Source organism: Thamnophis sirtalis, unplaced genomic scaffold, assembly GCF_051295495.1.
Source record: "Thamnophis sirtalis isolate CommonGarterSnake01/CBP01778 unplaced genomic scaffold, rThaSir2_p1.2 scaffold_3, whole genome shotgun sequence".
In the NCBI taxonomy this organism is placed as follows: Eukaryota; Metazoa; Chordata; class Lepidosauria; order Squamata; family Natricidae; genus Thamnophis; species Thamnophis sirtalis.
The window spans coordinates 148,258,270-148,282,348 of record NW_028261383.1 but is presented as its reverse complement, the minus strand read 5'-3'; the positions used below and the strand labels follow the sequence as shown (position 1 = coordinate 148,282,348).

The following is a 24,079-nucleotide window of genomic DNA, read 5'->3' as shown; positions in this document are numbered from 1 at the left end:
TTTGGTGCGTCTTATACTCTGGTGTGTCTTATACTCTGAAAAATACGGTATATGTTTTTTGCTTGTGTGTGGGGGCTCCCCAGGAGCACTCTGCAAGCCCCCTCCCCAAGGCTATTTATGCCTTTTTTGGAGGGGGGAATGGACCCATTTTTGCAAAAAAAAGGGGTCATTTTGGGGAGGTTTGCAGAGTGCAAAAACATTTTCCCCCCTTTTGGAAAGCTCTTTAACTGATGAGAATTAGATTGATCAAGTGCTGTGCCAACAGAAACAAAGTCTTAGGTGCTGCAGATTGTTAGCGATTTCCTTCTCCAGCACATGGATAAATACACCTGGAAACATCTACCTACCTACCTACCTACCTGCCTACTCACTCTCTCCCTACCCACCTATTGCATTTCTCTGTCTCTCCCTCCATCTACCTACCTACTATGTCTCTCTCCCAGCCTATCTAATGTATTTCCCCCCCATCTACTTACATACCTACCTACCTACCTGCCTGCCTACCTACCTACCTACCTACCTACTCATTCTCTCTCCCTATTTACTGTATTTCTCTATCCCTCTACCTACCCCCTCTCTCTCCCTGCCCATCTACTGTATTTCTCTCTCTCTCTCTCCCCCTCTATCTACCTACTCTCCCCCTCTATCTACCTACTCTCTCTCCCTACCTCTCTTTCTCTATCCCTTTACCTACCTACCTAGACTCTCTCTCCCTACCTACTGTATTTCTCTCTCTTTCTCTCTATCCTTTTATCTACCTACCTAACTACTCCCTCTCTCTCTCCCCCTCTATCTACCTACATACCTACCTACTCTCTCTCTCCCTACCTCTCTATCTCTATCCCTTTACCTACCTACCTTGACTCTCTCTCCCTACCTACTGTATTTCTCTCTCTCTTTCTCTCTCTCTATCCTTTTATCTACCTACCTAACTACTCCCTCTCTCTCTCCCCCTACCTACTGTATTTCTCTCTCTTTCTCTCCCTCTCTATCCCTCTATCTATCTACCTACTTTTTAAAAAAATTGCCTCTTTAAAACCTTGGTGCGTCTTATACTCTGGTGAGTCTTATATTCCAAAAAATACGGTACTTCCTTCCAATCTGTGGAATGCATTTAAGGTACCCATCAGTGTGTGCTTTGGGCAGCCGTACGAAAAAAGTTAGCCATCACTGGTTTATGCCAAAAGATAACATCCGTTAATTTATATTATACAGCATAACAAAATTGTATACATTTAATACAACAATGCAGAAATATTTAATAATGTGACTGTTAACTAAAATTACAAATTAAATATATTTTAAGTGCTGTAAAGTCATAGATTAGAAACTCAATTAGTTGAGATAGTTTAAATAAACAAGCAGAAATGTTAAATACTCCACCTAAGAATGTGTCTATTTATAGAAGGTGAAAGATTATCCATTCCATAATTAAAAGAACTAGAATACTCTGGATGTTCACTGTGGTTGTAGTTTTATCATGAAGATGAAAATCTATCCATTTTCTGTAGCTAATTGTACGTGTATAGAGTCCTGGATAATAATCTTGATTATAGCCACTGGCAAAACTGGTGACGCCTATCAGATAGTACTTGGATACACTTGGGAAATAGCACATCAAAGGTCCACCATTATCTTCCTAGAATATGAAAACATGGAAAAAGTAAAATATTTATGTTATTCTGAAGTTCTGAACTACTATATAGGAATCTTCTGCTTGGTTCAGATAGTTTTATTATACAGGCCTTCAGCTAACAAAAAATAGATTTTAAAAAATGCAATTATTTATTCAATTTCAAAATATCAACACAATTTTGTTGGCGTATTACACATTTAGCATAGGCTACAAAACTTTTGAAAACCATGTTAAAAACAATATAGGGGCCGTAAAAAGGTGCTTAAGAAAAAAATATGTACAGAAAAATTGAAAATCCTACAAACACACATACTTAAATAATCATAAAAAAGTAGATAGAAAAATCCATGAAAATACAAAATATTTGTCAGAAGTTCTTTTGCCATTCAATATTTTAAAACTTTTAATTTTATATGAATACAAAAGGTTACCAATAAGTTTTAAAATAGTGAATTGAATCTAGACTATAATAAGAGCATTTGATCCCTTCTGTGTTCAATACAAAGCCAATTCAAGGCTGAGAGTTGAGTCCTCCATTACAGCAGTTTGTTTAGTGACCATTCAGTTAAAGCAGCACTGAAAAAAGTGGCTTATAACTGTTTTTCACACTTTCGACCAATGCAGCATACCATGGCCCCATGTTCAACATTTAGATGCTTGCCAACTCACTCATTTACAACAGTTGCATTATCTGACAAAGTGAAGGGGGAAGTCAGATACACTTAACAACTGTGTTATGAACTGCAGTGATTCACTTAAGAAATGAGACCCCTCCTGAAGAAACCATCCTTGGATCCAGCCGTTTTCAACAATTACCGTCCAGTCTCCAACCTCCTCTTTGTTGGGAAGGTTGTTGAGAAGGTGGTGGCCTTCCAGCTCCAACGGTCCTTGGAGGAAGCTAGTTACCTTGACCCCTTCCAGTCCGGCTTCAGACCTGGTTACAGCACAGAAACCGCTTTGGTCGCATTGACCGATGATCTCTGGAGAGCAAGGGATGGAGGCTATGCGTCCATCCTGGTTCTCCTCGACCTCTCTGCGGCTTTCGATACCATCGACCATAGTATCCTTCTGCGACGACTGCGGGAGGTGGGGGTGGGAGGCACTGTTTTGCAGTGGTTCTCCTCCTACCTCTCGGACAGGTCGCAGTCAGTGTTGGTAGGGGGGCAGAGATCGTCCCCGAGGCCCCTAACATATGGGGTGCCGCAGGGTTCGGTCTTATCCCCCCTACTATTTAACATCTACATGAAACCGCTGGGCGAGATCATTCGGAGGCACGGGATAAAATACCACCAATACGCAGACGACACTCAGTTGTATCTGTCCGCCCCGTGCCAACTCAATGAAGCGGTGGACGTGATGAACCGGGGTCTTGAGGCCGTTAAGAACTGGATGAGAGCTAACAAACTGGTACTCAACCCGGTACTCAAGACCGAGTGGCTGTTGTGTTTCCCTCCCAATAATTTGGCCAGTGTTCCATCGCTCAGGCTGGGGGGTCAAATTGTACACCCCTCAGATAGGGTTCGCAACTTGGGAGTCCTCCTGGACCCACAGCTGACTCTTGACCATCATTTGTCAGCTGTGACCAGGGGGGCGTTTGCCCAGGTTCGCCTGGTGCGCCAGTTGCGACCCTACCTGAACCGGGAGGCCCTCACAACAGTCACTCGAGCCCTTGTGATCTCTAGGCTGGAATACTGCAATGTGCTCTACATGGGGCTGCCCTTGAAGAGCATCCGGCGACTTCAGCTAGTCCAGAATGTGGCCGCGCGAGTGATTGTGGGCGCACCGCGGTTCGCCCACATAACACCTATCCTCCGCGAGCTGCGCTGGCTACCTGTTGATCTCCGGGTGCGCTTCAAGGTGCTACTTACCATCCATAAATCTCTCCATGGTAGTGGATCTGAGTACTTGAGAGACCGCCTCCTGCCGATTACCTCCCTTCGACCAATCAGATCGCACAGATTAGGCCTCCTCCGAGTTCCATCCGCCAGCCAGTGCCGACTGGCGACTACGCGGAGGAGAGCCTTCTCAGTAGCAGCTCCGACCCTTTGGAACGATCTCCCCGTGGAGATTCGCACCCTCACCACCGTCCAGACCTTCCGCACAGCCCTTAAGAACTGGCTATCCCGTCAGGCCTGGGGATAAGATTCTAATCCGCCCCACCCGAATGCTGAATGAAAGTTGTGTTTTATTGTTTTATTTTTTTATTTACGCACTGTCTTATGTTTTATCTTGCACCCCCCTTCCCATGAACTGTAAGCCGCCCTGAGTCCCCTCAGGGAAAAGGGCGGTCTATAAATAACAAATAAATTCTAAATTCTAAAATGTGGAAAGGTTGTAAAATGAGGCAATATTCACTTAACAAATGTCTCACTTAGCACTAGAAATTTTGGCCTCAATTGCAGTCATTAGTCAAGGACTACCTATAATTAATTTAAAAGAACAAATTATTTTGAGATGTTCCTTATTAAAAAAAAGTTTCTTAAAAAATACATGAATTCACAAATTCTTTTAATTTATTTACTTATTATTCAATTTAAGGCATTGCAAAATATCAAATGACACAATATATTATACACTTAAAACATAAAAATATTTTTATTTTACCACAGAGCTATTTGTTGGCGAGGCAGCACAAATCATATCAGTTGCTAATATTTCTTTATACTGTTCATATTTATTGCAGACATATAGTGGAATAGTAATTACTTGAGCTTCTTGTAATACAGTTTGAATTTTGCCTGTAAAGAAAACACAATATATGTTCAGCATTCTTTGCAAAAGAGTTTCCAAAAGAGCAGTAAAAAATGGTACCTTTAAAACTAACAAGTCTATTATGGAATAAGTGTTCAAAGACTTCAGCTTACCTCACTGAATGCTAGGCAATGTGCATTACAAAAAGGTCAAAGGCTACTATTAGAGGGTAATTATCACTATTTACATTTATTTTACTTCATTTTCCTTAAAACTTAAGTATTTCTATTGTCAGCTCTGTTAGCAGGTCTGCTCTGTGTTTTTCTTTCAGCTGGTCCTTCTTGGTTTTCTTAAAGTGGGAAGGGCTGGCTTGAGTCTCTTGACAAAGTTTTGAGATTTCTGGTGCTATGAGGTCCCTAGCACTGTTCCCCCTGGGGTACACTTTCCACAAATCTTTAAATGCTACAGATTCCTTTGCTAATTTTGTAGTAAGACAAGCCTTGTGAAAAATACAGAATATTGGCAGTTTTAGACCCAGTGCTATTTTCTAAGCATAATGTCCTAAGATTTCAAATTATTAATGTCAAAAAGGGCATTTTTTCACCCATCCCATTTTTACTGTAGAATCATTGTAGCCATTAAAAAATGAAACAAAGTAGTAATAAAAAAATATTGAAAAGATCCAGGTAGTTTCAATATAAGATTATTTCATCCTTAAATTCAGCAATATATTTCAAATATTATAAAAACATGATAATCTCATTTTTAGAAAAATAAAAATAAAATTTGGCTTCCAAGCGAAGAATGGTTGACTGAGGACATTTTTGCAGAAGCAGAATTGACAACTATGGCAAACAATGATGAACTGGTGAGCACACCTACTCCTGTCTTCTTTGTGAAGGAGAAGATAGAAATCACCCATATATTCCAGACAATTGCTCCTCATATCTTGCAGATGTGACCAATGGAAGATGGCAGGAATAACCATTTTGCTTGCAACTGTGGTCAGCACCTTTTAAAGGAGACTACTAACCTCATTTTCTATTTCAAAAATTGTTTTTAATTACTTTTAAGCTATTAGAGAGACATTTCAATTTCAATTACATAACATGTGAAGGATGTGTTTATGTGTTTTTATTATTATAGTAATAATCTACACTGAAGATGGCATTTAATTTCATTGTATGATGTGCAATGACAATAAAGTAAACTAAATTAGAGACCTTTGGATTGATACGTTTGAAAATACCAGGTGAATTTGCTTCAATCCTAAACAAAAGAAAATTTTAATCATACAAGTTTAAAAATTTAAAGAATTTGTAATGAACTGCAAAAACTAAGATTGATCTCAGAAAATTATAAAGGAACAAGGGGCAGATAAATTGGAAATATAGAAACATAGTAAGATTTTGGAATTAATTATAAAGAACAAAGAGACCATGGAAAATAGATATTTTCTAGTTTTGTAAGCTGTAATGATAAGTAATTTTATGTTTTTAAAATTGGGCACTAGAGGGAACTAAAGATTCTAGGTAGAAACCACAAGCGTACATTTTGTGTCAATTAAAATGATGCAAAACGTATTATTCAAAATATTAACAGAGACTTTTGAAGAATAATAGCCACAATATCAATAATGTCAGTCATGGCATCTGCCTCAATGGTTAGACTATGTTTTAAAAAATGAAATTGAAGAAATGCAAAATAAATTGTATCTAACAAGTTAGAGATGATACTGAAAGTGGATTTACAAATGATAGGCCAAAAGAATAGCTTGGAAAACGATTTCTCACTGGTTATACAAAAAAACTGATTATGCTTTAAAAATCAAAAGGGAAATACAAATGATGACCCAAAAACTGACCTAAATATTTTTCCTTACCAGATTTAAAAAATAAGTATGTAAAAGACCTAAAGAATTCTTTGTGATGAGATAAAAAAGAATTGAAGAAAAATCAAATCTTAAGACAATGCTTGAATGAAGATTAAGACTGTTAGAAGTAAAAGAAAGGAATATAATGTTGATTAATTGTAATCTTAATGGAGGTGAAGAATCCATAAATTTGTTTATACCTGTGATAAAGTTTGGAAGTCACTTTTTTACATATTTTGTCTTTCCTCTTTTTTCCTTTTCTTTTTTAAAAAAATTTTTACTCTTATTTTATTTCTCTAAATACAGTATTAACTTTTACTATTATAAAAAAAAAATCATGTTTTTAATCTTGACTCTGTTCCTTAACAGCAAGAGTGTTGGTTTAATTCCATCTACATAAATTTTGTTTCTTTTCCAAGAAACAGGCTTGATAATGTCAAAGCCCTTCAAAATATTGAATTTTATATTTTAGGAATGCAATCTCAATATCACATTTACATCTTTAACTATGTTCCCTGTGGACTTATGTTAACTAATGCCCTAATTTGAAACCAAAAGCAACTATAGCCTATAGCCATGATGGTGAACATATGGCACAAGTGCTGGAAGTGGCACACAGAGTCATCTCTCCAGCCATGTGAGCTGTCGCATGTTGCTTTTCTGGGTTCCGTTGCACCAGCCAGCTGGTCTTCATGCGTGTGGGAGTGCTGAAAGCTGGAAGAGCAGCCGCTGGTGCGCATGCGCACTCCAGGTGGCTGCTCTTCCTGTTTTCAGTGCACGCATGCGCACTGCCCATCTGGTCTTCCTGTTTCTGGCATGCATGTACATACGAAAACCAGCTGGCTGGTGCACACACCAGAAACTGGAAGGTAATTTTCCAGGCGCTTACATGTGCACCAGACAGCTGCGCTTCTGGTTTCCCGCATGCGTGCACCCATTTTGGCATTTGGTGCTGAAAACGTTCGCCAACACTGGCCTATAGTATTTAAAGTACTGATGTGGAGACTGAAGATGGCCCATCCCAATCTAGAAAAAATGGTACCTTGGCAAAATCAAAGTGCATCTCACCAACTACAGGTTACTCTTACTATTAATAATGTTACAGAATGTTACTATTAAAAAGATAAGAACTAATACAAACTAGAAAAACAAAAATAGAAAGGTAAAAAAGATAAAAAATAGAAAATGGAAAAAATAGTACAGCTAAAAAAAGAAAAATATAGAAATTACTTCCCCTTCAAGTGAATAAACTATTTTAGTAACTTACCATTTTCCTGTAAAATTCAACAAAAAGTTTCTTCCCCCCATATCTCATGTTATCTATCATCAAATCTTTAGTCTCATCATAGAGTCCTGATGAGCAAAAGTCCATTTTTAACCTTGATCAAATAAATTAACTTTATATTCCTTCCTTTACTTTTGCCTCATGTTTTCTTTATTCCTTTTCATAAAATTCTTCAAACATTAATTTGTAAATCCAATATAGAAAAGTTACCAAGGTCTCTCTTTTGGTTTGTTAATTTGTATAGCAGTCAATTTAATTTGTACATGCAGTATAGCATCTCTTCCCATACCATTCCTATAGCCAATGATTTCTAAATCCACTTTCAAATCAATCTCAGTTATAGCCAATAAAATGTCTCCTCTTCCATACCATTTTCCAAACACTATATAGGTAGTCCTTGATTTACAACAATTCACTTAGTGACCATTTGAAGTTACAATGGTACTGAAAAAGTGAACGTATGACCAGTTTTCAGACTTATGACTATTACAACATCCCCATGGTCACAAGATCAGAATTTGGGTGCTTAGCAAATGGCAGGTATTTATGACAGTGGCAGAGTTCCAGGGTCATCTGAACATCATTTGGGACCTTCCCAGCCAGCTTCTGACAAGCAAAGTCAATGGGGAAAGTCAGACTCATTTAACAAGAGCATAATTCATTTAACAATTGCAGTGATTTGCCTATGGCAAAAATTGTAAAATGGGGCAAAATTTATTTAACTGCAAAGGTGTTTTGGGGTTCAATTGTGATCATAAGGGCTATCTGTAATGGCAGGTACTTTTAAAATCAACTTCTGGATTCATCCTTCAATACATCCAGTTTTAAAGTATTTTGTTCCATTCAAATTATGGTAAGTTTTCTTGTCCTTTAGTTCCTTCTGGTTCCCTCTAGTGTCCAACCTTCAAAATCACATCATATTATATGCATTATTATACACATACAAAAACAACACATTTTCCCATGGGAAGCATTCTTAAAATTAGTTTAATTATTTCAAAACAATTTGGAGCCTTAGTCCCTTTATAACTTCTCAAAATCCACATTCTAATCATGCTTTTGCAGGTTATTACCCAAAAGTTTTTTAACTACTTATATTTGTATTTAAATCTTCTACTGCTAAGGATTGAAAGAAACTCACTTCAGTGTAGTAAAATTTGCCTTTCTTTAGGTTCTTAGTATCCACAAAAGAGCTAATAAGCAATTTCCAAAAGTGACTAAGGAAGGAAATCCGGTGTCTTTTGAAAAAGTGCTTGGACAAAGAAGACAAACCCTCATCTCCCAGTTTTAAACTTGCTGGAGATCGTTGGCTGGTGGTCTCAGTGTGAGAAGCAATTGTCTGGAGCATATGTGGACATTCCCAAGTGCTCTTGTTCAGAGATGAAATCTGAACAGCTGGTCCCATCACCAGCTCTTTGTTCCACTGCAGTCACCAGCTCTCTACCTGGTTTCAATTAGCCATTCCCCCCCAGAAGGCTACTATTCTTCTCTTTATCTAGAAAACAACAGTTTGATCTGATCTGATTATATGGGACGTGTGATAATTTCTTTATGTTGATTATATCAGGAAACCAGAACAAAATAGTGAGGCTCATGTTCGCTGGAGCAATTTATTTCAAACAAATATGCTAAATATTTAATATAATGGAAAGGAACATGATTAAATACATATGATTTAATGTAGATTATATGAAAATTATTCATTCTCCTGGGCTTTCTTTGCTAGCCTATAATTTTTACTCCATAACATTTCATAGTCCTAATGTGAAAGCACTCATATAAATTTGCCAAAAGAAAAGTTGCTTAACATCTATAATATGAAATAATTCAGCAGATAATGAAATTTAATTTAGTTTGATGTGTAGGCTAAGGCTGAAAGTTATATTAATAATACAGACAGACGAGGATGGAGATTCAGGGATTTTAATGTTAGCAGTAGGAGTAATTTGTTTTCTACTGGTCTCCTGCTCCCATATACACCTCTGAACTGCCTTGAAGGACTAAGAATCAGCCCAATCCCTCCTAGTGATGGCATCACAGGCTTTCTTGTAGGCTGAAAGGAAGCATAGCTCCCAACCCATTAAATACTGCCAAACCCTGTTCTCCATAGTAAGTTAAATTACTTGAATTAAAATATGAAAGTTTTCTGAATTCATGAAATGTTATCTGCAGAAAGATTAAATGATTACCTTTTTTCTTTATGTTTTCCCATCCACTTATGTAACATGGATTCTTATCACTCACTAGATGAGAATCCTGAGGTAAGCAGATAGGCTGAATGTATTTATTGTACTCAACGAGCTTCACAAGTTTAAACATTGCAATGTCATTTTCATAGCTGTCCCACTTGAAACCAGAATGGACAATGATACTTTTCACCCGACGACTTATAGTGTGAGAATGAGGTTTGTAAAGACGATGTAAGCCAATCACAACTCTCCAATATTCTGGATTTCTAGGACAATAAAATCATTTGTAGAATTAATGAGGGTCAGAGGCTGCTTTATATAATTTTAGAATTATGCAATCTTAAAATCTGTAGCTCTGTAGTTCTAATTCGCAAGCCTTTTTTCATTGTGAGCCTTAGCTTTCCTCACTTCATTTACAGGCTCAGCTATTTGGTGATAGTATGCCTTAGTTATGTGCCCCTCTTTCCACTTTTTATACATCATTTTTGTCTTTCAATTTATCAGAGTTCTTTATGCAGCCATGGTGGTTTAGCCACTATTATGCACAGCTGCATAATTATGCAATAATCCAGTCCAATTAGTAACTTTGTACTTGATGGTAGTTCACCTTTCATTGAATAGTTACAATATATCCAGTGGTGTTTTTTTTAATAGAAAAGAGTAGTTCAGACAAAAAAATGGATCTCCTAAAAAGCATAATTCAAGAAGATAGGATGCTTTTTTCTACTTCCATATCTATTAGACACTACTTTATCTGAAAAAATCTATCAGCTTGTATATATTATTTTTAAAGTGTTTAAAAAGAGAGTAGTTTAAATGGACTTTCTCATCAATGCCATTTTAATGGCTGAAACTTTCAAATGTTTCAATGGCTTAGCAATTCTGAAATCAATGAGTAGCTGAGTCACATGATGATGAATTTTAAACTTTTAAACTTTTCATATATATATATATATATATATATATATATATATATATATATATATATATATATATATATATATATATATATATATATATATATATTCTCTATTTCTAAGTATAATTTAGTCAATTATTTGGTACATTTTAAAGCAGCAGAAATAATATTGTCCTAAGAAATGTCTTCTTGGCTCCTCTGGTCTTATAACAAAAAGCTGTTTATCTAACAAAAAGAATGTACATCTTTTATTCAAATGAGAAGGAAGGACTCACACAGGGACCTCCTGATCCTAAGTGGGACTGTGTCATAATATACTTCATAGGATAAATATTGTGTTTTTTTTCTCTCCGTCTATAAAGTTTGCTATTGCTGTTTGTGTGGGCATAGGTATATAATAGTCTTTACAGAAAAAATAGTGAAGTAATTGAAGCTCTTAAAATTCTTTCTTTTGCTTTTGTAAATGGTGATATCTAATATGGGTGTTAAAGATTTTAGATTATCTTTAGTCTGATGCATGATGGCAAGATGCATGCTACCCAGTGGTGGGTTTCTGCTGGTTCGCACCAAATCGGGAGAACCGGTTGGTGAAATTTACTGATCCGGTGAGAGGAGGTTCCACCGGTGGATCTGGAAGTAAGTTCCGGAACGCCTGCCCTGTCCGTCTCCCCGTGCTGAGAAAAGCGCTGTGCGTGGAGGCCTGTTACTGGTGAGCAGGCGTCCTAGAACCTGCCTGCCAGCAAAGGACTTAAACGGAATCACTTTTCTGAGCACAAGGAGACACCCAGTAGTTTGCGCCGTCCGTCTTCCCGTGCTGAGAAAAGCGCTGTGTGTGGAGGTCCCTTACTGGCGGGCAGGTGTCCTAGAACCTGCCTGCCAGCAAGGGACTTAAATGGAATTGCTTTTCTGAGCACGGGGAGACAGGCAGAAGTTTGTGCCGTCCGTCTCCCCGTGTTGAGTAAAGCGCTGTGCGTGGAGGTCCCTTACTGGCGGGCAGGCGTCCTAGAACTGTCTGCCAGCGAAGGACTTAAACGGAATTGCTTTTCTGAGCATGGGGAGACAGACAGGAGTTTGTGCCATCCATCTCCCCGTGCTGAGAAAAGCGCTATGCGTGGAGGTCCCTTACTGGTGGGCAGGCGTCCCAGAACCTGCTTGCCAGCAAATAACTTAAATGGAATCGCTTTTTTGAGCATGGGGAGACACACAGTAGTTTGCGCCGTCCGTCTCCCCGTGCTGAGAAAAACGCTGTGCATGGAGGTCCCTTACTGGTGGGCTGGCGTCCTAGAACCTGCCTGCCAGTGCCGTGCAAACTTCTCCAGTCCGCTGCACCCGAACTGGTGGAGTGCCCACAACCGCCCGCCGTCGCCAGGAAGACAGCCAGTGCAGGTAAGCCACACGGTTGCTCCGATTGCACGGGCGCTCCATCAGTTCGGGTGCAGCCGGACTGGAGAAGTTTCTCTTCTCAGAAATGTCTTCACATCAAAGCTGTGGCAGCCTGCCTGTCCCTTTCAGGTGGGTTCCCCGGGAGGGAGGAGGCCAGGGGGAGCATAAAGGGAGCCGCAGCTCCTCTGTGAATGGAGGGAGAGGAAAAAAGTTGGGATTCTCCCTGCTGCAGCCTTTAAATGGCAGAGAAGCCGAACTCCCTCCCCCCTTAACAGAGGAGTTGCTGCTCCCTTTATGTGAATGTGTGATATTTTGCAAGGACTGGGAAATCTCTCAGGCAGTCTCTGAACAAGAAAAAATGTATTTGCATGTTAATGGGGGAAACAGGTGGGCTAATTATAATATTAAACTATTTTTGGCTTACTATACAGATAATTTAGTGCAAAGCTGTGCACAACAGTATTAGATTTCTGTGGTTTTATCTTCCTCGGTTGGTTTTAGGGAGCGCTATGGAAAGCTAAAACAAATGCTGTGTAACAAGGAAGCGTGAAACATTCCTTTTGATTCATTGGAGAATTAAAACCAAACATTATTTCAAAGGAGAGAAGTTTCATATCATGCAAGTTTCATCAAAACTGTTTCACATACCCTTAAATCTTGAGGGGGGGGAGAGAGACAATAGTGAATATCTAGGAAGTAGGGAAGTAGTGGCAAATATCTTAGAATAATACTTTAATGCAACTATTATAAATTGTTCAGCAATAATTTAACTAAAAGAATTGTGCATACTATATATAAATTGTTACTTCTTAGCAGGAAGTCCAATATTTTTTTTCTTTGGGTTTTCCCATTTGGCTGAGTTTTTCAGTACTCCAACATACTATTCTTTTTTATTGGGGATATATTTATGAATTTATTTTTTTAAGCAACAGGCCAAAACCTGTTCATATTAATAAGTAGGAAATCTGTTGGACATCAAACTTATTTTAAAAGTATCATTATGTAGAATTCTTTTTAGTAGTCTGGATTATGGAAGAATTGCAGGAAAATATTAGATAAGATAGAAATAAACTAAAATAGGGGTGGTGATGGTGGTGAATCAACTTCTTGATTCTTGCCCATGTTTTGTTACAAACTACTCTAACTGCTGCCTGTTTTTTTAGCAATAATGATTACATTGAATATGATATTAATATTTAAAGCATGTGATATAGTTCCAGGATCAGAGCTAGTCTATATTTGAATGGCCTAAAGTTGTGTTAACATTCAAGGAAGCTAAAGCTGCAATCTAGGAAAGGCAGTTCTTGGCCCTCTAAGTACCTGGAAAATAGACCACCTGTGAATCATATGCAAAACCACCCTGATTGCCATATAGAAGAAAGTATGAAATAGGCTTATATAGATCATTTGGTGGGATTTCAAAGCATTGGAAAGTTGTGGGAGTACTTTGGAATATCTGTTTCATTGAGCACATCTGGAGGAGTGCTCAGAGCCCTGTAAAATAACTTGCCTAACTTTAGTCGAAATGCTAGGACTGCATGGTACTTTGGACTCTGTTCCAAACAAAGTATTGAAGAGAATACAAGACTGTAAATATAGTACCCTGTTGTGACTCAGCAGTTCTGCTGAGAGGTTTTTCGGGATACAAAATTCAGTGTTGTGACTCAGCAGTTCTGCTGAGAGTTTTTTCAGGATACAAAATTCAGTATGCAGCTGGGGCTTGTGGGAGGAGGTTTGGAGATAAAAAGAGAGATGCTGCCACGCCCCAGTCGCTGGAGTCAACGTTCCTTCGTATGTTCCGTGTCTGGTACAATATTGCTTGCTTATTACTCGTGATTATGCCTGTTACATTTGGATAAATGCTTTGGTGTTTTCATGTAAATCTGATCCGTGGAGACGATGGAAGAAGGGCAGCGTTTGTAAGAGCTTTTGTTTTGAATTCTTATCAGAGATTTATGTTTATGTTATTTCTGGGCTCGAAGCCAGTTTGAACTGAAAACTGATAAAGAAAAGTCCTTTTGAGTTTAATTGTCTGCGTTTGTTAATGAGCCATCAAGGGGGGGGGGGTCAGAACAGATTGACTCCAGCCAAGACAAGCCTTAATCTCAGTAACTATGGAACAACTCATGGCGGAGAATAGATTAATGGCGCAGCAAATAACAATGTTGTCGGACCAAATTCAACAGTTGCAGAGAGCTGTAAGACCCCCCCAGCCAAGGAGGAAGTGTCTAGTTGCCATGCCAGACAAATATGATGGGCATTTGCGTGACCCGTCAAAACCGCGCTCGACTAAGCCGCGCCTGATTAAACTGCGTCGCTAACGTCATCAACAGGGCAATAACAGCCAGCGCGGAGAAAGAAGGGCGCTTTAAATAGCGCTTTGAAAGCAAGCCAATTCAACTTAAGGTAAGGGTTAGGTTTAGGGTTAGGTTTAGGGTTACGATTAGGGTTAGGTTAAGGATTAGGTTTAGGTTTAGGGGGGGTTAGGTTTAGGAGGGTTAGGTTTAGGTTTAGGGGTTAATTTTAGGGTTAGGGTTTACAGTGTGCTTCTCTCTCCGCGCTGTTGTCGCCCTGTTGATGACGTCAGCTACGCGGTTTAGTCGAGCGCTGATTTGTGGTGGAACTGGGCATTTGGCCATGTTTGCAGCATTCTTGGGACAATGCCAGCTGTTTATTAGCCTGAGAGCGGAGGACTTTCCCACTGACCGGACGAAGGTGGGACTCATGATCAGTTTGCTTTCAGGCACGGCTGCCCGGTGGGCCATGCCCTTGTTAGTGCAACAGAGCCCTCTGCTGGATGACTTTCAGGGCTTCTGCCAGCATTTCAAATGGATGTTTGAAGATCCGATCAAAGGGGAAACAGCTGCCAGAAGTTTGAAATCCTTGCAGCAGGGTACTGGGTCATTGCAAAAATATGTGTCTGAATTCAGGCTATGTAGCCAAGATTCCACATGGAATGAACCTGCTTTAATGGACATGTTCCAAGATGGATTGTCTGAGGCCTTGCAGGATGAACTGGCGAGGGTGGACAGGCCACCGACGTTGGACGCGTTGGTCCACCTGTGCCTCGGGATAGACATCCGGCTGCAGAGGCGAAGGCCTCACCGGGTAATCCAGGAAACCACCAGCATGCCAGTTCAGCAAGAGACTGCAGCGGACTGGGAGGAGCCCATGGAGTTGGGTGCTGTCCAACCTCGGGTGTCACGGACAGAGATGAACAGAAGACGTTCAGAGGGGTTGTGTTTTTACTGCAGGGATCTTGGACACTTGGTAGGGAGCTGCCCCAAGAAGAACCGAAGGGTTGTGCGGACTGCAACCGTCCCTCAGCAACGCACGATCAAGTTGGACAACCAGCACGTTGGTGCGACCGTGTTACCCTGTTCACACAGGATAGCGTGCATTCAGGGGGTGTGGAGTCCCAGGGCGGATGCCCTGCCGAGTAAAGTAAAGAACTCCGACCCTGCGAACTCGCTTCCACCTTGGACTGTTCTACCCGTTGCAACCTGCGCTGCCGTTTGTCATCCAGGGAGCATGCAGTCTCTGGTATGGGATGCGCAGCGGGGTGACAACTGGGTGGAGCGACAAAAGGCAGAAGTGAGGCCGGCGTCCCCATGGACTTTGGAAGGGGATCTTTGAAGTGTTGGGGCTGGCTCTATGTTCCCGCAGGGCACATCCGTTGATAGGTGCTTTCGCAGATTCATTGCGCGTCTGCAACGAGACATTGGGAGTTTGTTCGGACATTGCGCCTGGCCTCCCGTCAATTTTGGTGGCCCCATCTGAAAGATGAAGTACGGAGGTGCGTGCAGTCCTGTGCCCAGTGTCATTGGGCCAAGTCTACAAAGAGAACTCCGCCAAGATTCCAGTCTTTGTCGACTCCGGTCCCCGCAACACTGGACTTTGTCTCTGGTGGGGTGCCGGGGTCTTGAACCGTGTTCTGGGGAGGCCGTCACCAACCCTTCTGGGCCACACCCCGATCATCGAAGCCGGGGGAAAGGCTCTGCGGGAGGGGATTGTGTGGTGGCTGGTGGGTCGGTCTTGCAGAAGGTGGAGGACCCTGGACAGGGTGTTAAGGCTCGGCTGAAGTCGGTCGAGCTGCCGTCAACCTCCGACGGAAAGGGAGTTGGTGGATTGGCCTTGCAGAGGGTGGAGGACCCTAAACAGGGAGTTAAGGCTCGGCCGAAGTCGGTAGGGCTGCAGTCAACTTCCGACGGAAAGGGGGTTGGTGGATTGGCCTTCCAGAGCGTGGAGGACCCTAAACAGGGAGTGAAGGCTCGGCCACAGTCTGTAGAGCTGCCGTCAACTTCCGACGGAAAGGGGGTTGGTGGGTCAGCCTTGCAGAGGGTGGAGGACCCTAGACAGGGAGTGAAAGCTCGGCCACAGTCGACAGAGCTGCCATCAACCTCCGACGGTAGGAGGGGTGGTGAGTCGGGCTTGTGGAGGGTGGATGTCCCTGGATGGGGTGTCGATGCTGGGAAGGGTGGAAGGAAACATGGTGGCCACCGGATACCGAAAGAGTTGGTACAATATTGCTTGCTTATTACTCATGATTATGCCTGTTACATTTGGATAAATGCTTTGGTGTTTTCATGTAAATCTGATCCGTGGAGACAATGGAAGAAGGGCAGCGTTTGTAAGAGCTTTTGTTTTGAATTCTTATCAGAGATTTATGTTTATGTTATTTCTGGGCTCGAAGCCAGTTTGAACTGAAAACTGATAAAGAAAAGACCTTTTAAGTTTAATTGTCTGTGTTTGTTAACAAGCCGTCAAGGGGGGGGTGATAACAGTACCCCATCCACAATTCTTTAAAGTAGATATTTCATGAATCCAGGAAAAATGTGCCGCTGCTTTAAAAAGTACCAAGTAGATTCTGTGGGCTTTACATTCCTATATATTCAAAAACAGTGCATCACCCTAACAAACATTATTATTTAATGAATTTAAGTTGTTGCCACTGCTTTAAAGTTAAATTCAGGTGTATGGATGCCTCTTTCTTTTCTGTGTAACTTATACCTCCATCTTGACTGGGAATGCTGACATCATCATGGCCACTCCCACCCGGTCACATGGCCAGCAAGCCACTCCCACCCGGTCACATGGCCAGCAAGCCACTCCCACCTGGTCACATGGCTGGCAAGCCACTCCCACAAAGCAGGCCACATCCAGAGTAGGTTCCAAAAAATTTTGAAACCCACCACTGATGCTACAGCTTTGTGATAGCCAAAAATGAATAAATACTTATGACACTGAATTTTAAAGTTCTCCTCATAACTTTAAATCAGTCACTGAGTGCCTGGATCACCATCACATGACTGTGAGGATACTGTGACTATCATAAATATGAGGACTAGTCATTGACTATCACTTTTTCCGATCCTAAGTTGGAATGGTACTGCATCAGTGGTTCTTAAGTGAGGACCACTTGTAGAACACAAGCAGGATGCTATTTTGGTAATACAAGTCACAGCTAATATAAATGGTTGTTTCATTTCTATTTATTTATTCATATGATTTTATAGCCATCCATATTAATAAATGATTCTGGGCAGCTTACAATTCAATGATTGCATTATTCCTAAAAGAGTAGAAAATTGGGTAATGGTGCTTGGAAACCTCTTGCTTCCCCAGATAGATTGGGGAAAAATAATGCTTAAGGTAACATTTTTATCTCGACAATAATTAAATATATGAAGATGTGGATTTAATTATCATGGTCTGAAAGCCATACATTCCAAAGACAGATTTTCCTCTTGTTATACTTCCTTTTAAGTTGCTGTTTAAATATGGCATGGGAAAGAAAGCAAAATAATTTCCTAAAGAATTTAAGACCTTAGACTACTTCAGTAGTTCAGGAACAGCAAAGTTCTATTCTTCTACTGAAGTCAGTAACAAAGATCAAAGCATTCCAAATTTCCAGATATAAAATTTGTCCCTACCTTAAAGGAGCAGAAATATCTTTGCAATCACCTGTACTCCCACTGACTCATGGCCTTTCCTCATTTGCACTTAATCAGAGAATGAACTTTACAGTTTTTTTTTGTCATGCATTATGATTTTACCTTCATCTCATCTCCAACTCAAATCTGAAGCTGATTCAAAGCATCCTCAGTTCTGGGATTCAACAGGAAGTTCTCCAGCTGAACAGATGTAGGGAATGTGAACTCGGAAGAGCTTCACATGAACCCTGTCTGACAAACTTACTCCGGTGATCCTTTTTTGGATCAGAACCCGCCCCCCCCAGAGGGGGGGGCAAAGAAGGGCAGTGTCTCACCAGACCCAGAGGAAGACAACGTCACAGGTTGGAGATTTGTCTTATGAATCGGAGTGGGGGCGGCAGCCTGCAATATGGCTGTCAAGATGCTGACTTCCTATCTAAGCAAATGAACAGGAGGGTGAGGAAGAGATTAAAGACTGGTAAGAAAATTTATCTAACCCACAGCCATAAATCAATTCCTGGTAAAGGCAAAGGAATCTTGAGAGTATAAATAATATTGATGGTCAGATTGGGATTTTCTCCAAAAGAAAGGAAGGAAAATGGAGGGTTGAAACACCCCCCCCCCCAATTTTTTTTATTTTGCTTGAAACAAATGTGGACAGAAAAGGAGAAAGCAGAGACATGACAAACCCTCTCAAATATAAACTCTAAACTCGGTTTGGGATTTGAAATCGAAACCAAACATTCCGAAAGATTTACTTTGCTTTGAAGCAACTCCAAAAAAGCAAGGAAAAAAAAAACACTTCTTCTCACTGATAACTGAAAATCTAACCTTGACTGTGCAGGAAGTTTTAATTAACTAACTGCCATAAATCAGAATTTGGGAAAGCAGGAGGCAAAATAGAAACGTACCCGAATTTGGCTATTTGCAAATTTGATACAATTGATATGTTTTGAGCAGCTGTGGTTGACCAGAGGCGGAAGGTGATAGGGGAAAGAATAATTACAGAGTCAAGAACTGGGAAATACGAGGGTTCCCCCCCCCTTTTTTTTTTTGCTGCAAAAGATTAAGATGGCCCCAGCTTCTCTTCCGGTCTCACAGTAGTTGAATTAAATTTACGGTGGACTCAAAATAAGACTTTTATAACTAACTGCAATTTTGGAATTAGACATTAAGGAAGAACAAAAGACCAAGATGGCTCCCATCGCTCTTCCCCACAGCAGCTGAAGTAGATAAATTTAAGGTGGATCAGAACTCTGAAATAAGAACTGTATAACTAACTGTAACTTTGGAACTGGACATTATGGAAAGCTGGGAATTTGAAGAACTATGTGAAATTATAAAAAATATATGGATAAATCATTAAAATCAAGCCTAAATAGAATTCTGAACCCAGAGAAGCAGATGTCTAAAGAAGAATTCAAAGAAGAAGGGGGGCAAGACAACAAAGGGGTAGAAAAGGAGGGAAATAAAAAGCAGACAAAAAACTCCATTTGTCTTGGCAGTGATATAGGGAAAACTGTAAAAAGAGGAGGTATCCCAATAAAAGAGAATAAAAAGCAGACAAAAGAGGTTGAGGTTGTTAGTGGTATAAGGAAAATTGAAGTAGGAGATTTTGCCCCAACATAGAGAAATATAAAATATCCTTTTGATGGTGGCCTGGGGAAAATTGAAGAGTGTGGATGTGTCAAAACAAAGAAAAGGGAGAAGAGAGGAACGGTGAAGTGGGACAAAAGACTTACTAAGAAAAAATCAGAAAACTAGAAACTTTTATATGGGAAAATATAAAGCTAAGATAAGGGTATTTATTCCTAAATATGATAATAAAATGGAGTTGCTAATTGGTTGAATGTAATAATGGAAAGACAATTAAAGAAATATATGGAATATGGATAAATATGATACTGATATGGGGAGGTTGTAAAGCAGAGATTTGTGATTCACTTTTATATATAATTAAACTGAGTTGTGAATTGACTGAATATGACAATAGAAGGACAACTAAGCATGGATTAAAATATATGAAACATGGACATATATCGAATTTTTAAGATGATGAATAAAGTGAGATGTTTACCGGTTATTCTATATAATAGATTAAGGGAATTGTAATGAACATTGAACAGTGAGGATTGCCATTTATAGACAATTAAGGGTAATTAATCTAAGATATGGAAAACGGAAAAGGAACATGAAATACACCTACAATGGGAAACTATTGAGATTTAAAGACAGAATCACTAATTGGGGGCATGTAAGGATGTATAATTATATAAAGATAATGATGAGAATAGCTGGGAATTGTAACCAGGTCTACATCTCAGCCAAAATTAGGCTGGGGGGTGGGGAGGGTTTTAAAGGTACAGTGACTATATATGTATACTTTTTTGTTCTATTTTTTTTAAAAAAGAATACATGTTAAAATTAAATATGTATATTGAAAGGGAATTATAAATACCATCAATATAAAATGGAGCTTGCTCAGAAGCTGAAATACACTAAGTAAATAGGAAATAGAGTGGGAAATAGAGGAGAGAGGTAAGGGAAGAAGAGAGGGATAGGAGAGAGGGCAAGAGGGGGGAAGAGGAGGAGAGAAATGAGTAGAAAGGGGAGAGGAGGAGAGAGGAAGGGAAAGTAGAGAAGGGAAGGATGACATAGTGAAGAAAGGAGGTAGGGAGAGGGAGGAGAAAGGGAGAATAAAGTGATGGATAAAGTACAAATATGGCGTATGGAGAGTAGAAGAACCAATAATTGTCTTTGAGAGTTGATGGCAAGATAAATCGATGTAAACATTTAATAATACAATATGATGTTGGCTATGTATACATATGATTATATGTTATGAAAATGGAAAAAAAATAAAAAAAATATAACAACAAAAGCATCCTCAGTTCTGATTTTAAAACAGTTCTTCCCTTAAACATGAAACAAGCCATAACAGTTTAACTTTGGGAACTTGGTTTTGAAAATGGGATTAGCCCAATTAAGAGACAACACACAGTGTAGGTATCATATAAGTGGGGACTCCCGTGCCCACCCCACAATCTATTTTCCTGCTTGTAACAGCTTATGGCTCCTTCAGAAGAAAGCTAAATCCATATTCAAATAGTTTAGTTAAGTGCTAGTTTAGTTAAGTGTGGGGAAAACATGCCATAAAGGAGAGGGAGTTCTCATTCTGTAATGGGTCATCCTACCTGTCTTTATAAATTGGGCTCCACCAAAATTCAGATCTCCCTTTCCACAACTTTATTAATCCCTGTTGATCAATAGCAATAGCTCTTAGACTGCTTATCCCGCCTATACTTATACCACTCCATAGTGCTATACAGCACTCTCTGAGCTGTTTACATCATTATATTGCCCCAACAATGTTTCCTCATTTTATCAACCACAGAAAGATGGAAGGCTGAGTTAACCTTGAGCTGGTCAGGATCAAACTCAAGGCTGTGGCAGAGATAGCCTGCAATACTACATTCTAACCACAGCTGGAACCTGTGGAAAGCTTTGAGTGAATCTTGAAAGCTATCCCTAACAACAGAAATTTTATCCTAGCTTACTTTTCTGCCAAGTGACAAACTGATGAACAGCGTTTTAATTATCAAGGAAAAGATATAAAGGAATTATTTAGCTGTTGCCCTCTCTTAAAATATGTTCTGCATGGGTGAAAAGCTGCTGAACTAACAGAATAACAGAGTTGGAAGGGACCTTGGAAGGCTTGTAGTCCAACCCCCTGCTGAAGCACCCCTATACTATCTAGTTTCATCTAATTTGATTTTATCTAGTTTGATAAAAATATTTGAACAAGTGTTGTAAAGGCTGGAAATATACTAAAACACTTTCTGAATCTCTGCTTGCACATGCAATTCCAAAATTCAATCACTTATTTAAAATCTTCAAACTGTACAGAAAAAGATTTAGAAATTAAAGATACATACACCCATTTCTTAATGCAACGTGCTACTGTCAGTACCGAATTGTTATCAATTAATGATCCGCCACATACATGCCGAAATCGACCTGATGGAACACGATAAATCTGAAGACTAACTTGCCATGGCCATGCTCCAAGCTGAGCAACATGTCCACCTAAAGGCTGAGTCTCTGCTGTTATGTTAACTATTGCAGGCCTTGCTCCACATCCTGGAAATCAAAATGTAGTTACATTGTTAATTTTCAGTTATTCTAAAATAGTTCAAAAATCAACACCAAAATTTAAAACATACATAAAATAATAACCAAAGAGCCTTTTAAAAACTTATCCGATAGGAAATATTTGCTGTTATTGGACCAGATACTGTTAGATTAATGAGTCTGAAATACCACTAGCGTTTATTATTAGAGTTGTCCAACTTAATCATTTGAATTGAAGCAGCAGTAAATTCAAGTCAATTTGGCTAATACTTTGATCTGCTCCAGTCAATGGGATCAGCAGTAAAGAGATTTGGAGCTGTAATCCAAAACATCTGCAGGTGTTTAAATGCCTAATTCTAAACTCACAGTTCACAATTGATGCCTCAGTAAAACAAACCGAAAATAATTGAGTTTAATCTCATGTTATCAGAATAGAGTAATTGATACGAGTTCCCCCTTCCCTTGTAATATCTTTACAAAAAAATTTGTTAGGCTAAAAAAATTGCACAAAGTTATCCAATGAAATTGGTAAATCAGTGAAGTTTTGATTCCAAATCTTCCTAGTTCAACACTATACTGGCCTACACATTTTTATTTTGGTTGCAAATAGTATCTAGCAACAATGGAATGGCAGTTAAGGCATCAGGCTAGAAACTGGGAAACGGAGTTCTAGTCTATCTTGAGCATAATATCAGCTGGATGGCCTTGGCCAGTCACTTTCTCTCAGTCCTAATGAGGTGGTAATGGCAAACCATTTCTGAAAAATCATGCCAAGTAAACTGCAGAGATTTCTCCAATCTGAAATACTTACAAGGTTCTCATAAGAGTATTTGTATTTATTTATATTCCGCCTATATATATTAGACAGCAGGTAAAAGTTGTAACAGCCCTTTTATTTACAATTCCTACCCCCAACCCAAGCCGCTTTCAACATCTCCAAATAATGAGAAGTGTCAAACCTACAATTCTAGCAACAATACTTCTTTCATAATAAAAACAGCTGTAATGTAATGCTGATAAGAGATAGGTCCAAAGCAATTATGAATCCGTGTCCTTCAGGCTTGAAAACTTAACAAATTGAATGTGGCCAAATGGGGTTCTCAGGATTTCCTACAGGAGCGACAAAAGATTTACGGGCCGTGAGATAAAGTAATTGGGAAAACAACTACTCGGGACGGAATCTTAATAAAACGTATCGACAATTGTTGAAACGGCAGCGATCTACGCCGGGAAAGTGTTATTTCCTTCACTCATTTCAAAAGTAAAGAAGAGGGAGAGGTTCACACGCCCACAACCTAATTGCTGTATCGTCAATGACCCCCGCCGAGCAGACGTTTCCGACCACGGCCTTGTCCCTTGCGCGCTCTCGGCCAAGGATTCGCGCGAGCTCCGGTGACTGCTCCGTCCCCCCACCCCTCAACCTCCAGCTATCCCGTCCTGAGCAGCACGTTGGCGATCAACGGCCGAACTCGACGGCCTGCTGGGACGGGGCTCACCGTCGGAAAGATTCAGGGGGAGCAGGGCCTTGGGCACGGCTTCCCTGAACAGCACAAGCAAAGACCAAAAGGAAAAGGCGGCGGGACAGAAGTTGCGTCTCATCGTCCGTCCAGGGAGCAAAATGGCGGCCGGCTTCGCGCGCGTTCTCCTAAAGAACCAAGGGCCGCTAAGGTTCAGGTGACAGGCAGCCTGGGAGCCACGGGTCTCCTCTCGGCGAGCCCCTGGCTAAGGCGCTGCCCTGGGGCAAATGGAGGCACGCATGGCCACCGAGAGGGGGAAGGTGGGCACTTGCTTTCCAAACGGTCACTGAACCGAATGAAATAACCGCTGGCTGAACCGGGCGACTCCGGGCCCTCCCCATCACCATACGGGCCCCTTTGGCTACTCTCATGCTGACTGGCAGACTCCGCCTGCTTACCTTCCGAAGTAATCGGGGACGCAGAGAAACCTTGTGGCGAGATGGGCGGCAAATAAATTTAATAGAGTATTTAATCTAGAGTATTAAAAAATACAAAGGAGTATCCAAATAACTTCAAAATACT

General features: G+C 40.2%; 1 protein-coding gene across 1 annotated transcript; it reads right to left on the bottom strand.

Annotated features, from left to right (window-relative positions):
- Positions 1-1,174: 1,174 nt before the first annotated feature.
- On the bottom strand, positions 1,175-23,787 carry LOC148048234 (transmembrane protease serine 12-like). The gene is made up of 5 exons (XM_087710361.1): positions 23,537-23,787; positions 21,845-22,049; positions 9,675-9,940; positions 4,241-4,374; positions 1,175-1,639 (listed from the first exon to the last, which is right to left on the bottom strand). Exons 1-5 carry the CDS (start codon positions 23,637-23,639, stop codon positions 1,400-1,402), a joined length of 948 nt encoding a protein of 315 aa, XP_087566487.1. The 5' UTR covers positions 23,640-23,787; the 3' UTR covers positions 1,175-1,399.
- Positions 23,788-24,079: the final 292 nt, after the last annotated feature.

Bases quoted from the DNA above. Each gene is read 5' to 3' on its own strand.
- LOC148048234 (XM_087710361.1), bottom strand. From the start codon at position 23,639: ATGAGACGCAACTTCTGTCCCGCCGCCTTTTCCTTTTGGTCTTTGCTT. The intron at 22,050-23,536 runs GTGAGCCCCGTC...TTTGATTTCCAG, and splicing joins CCCCCTGAATCTTTCCGACG to GATGTGGAGCAAGGCCTGCA. The intron at 1,640-4,240 runs GTAAAATAAAAA...TTCATATTCTAG, and splicing joins CGCCAACAAATAGCTCTGTG to GAAGATAATGGTGGACCTTT.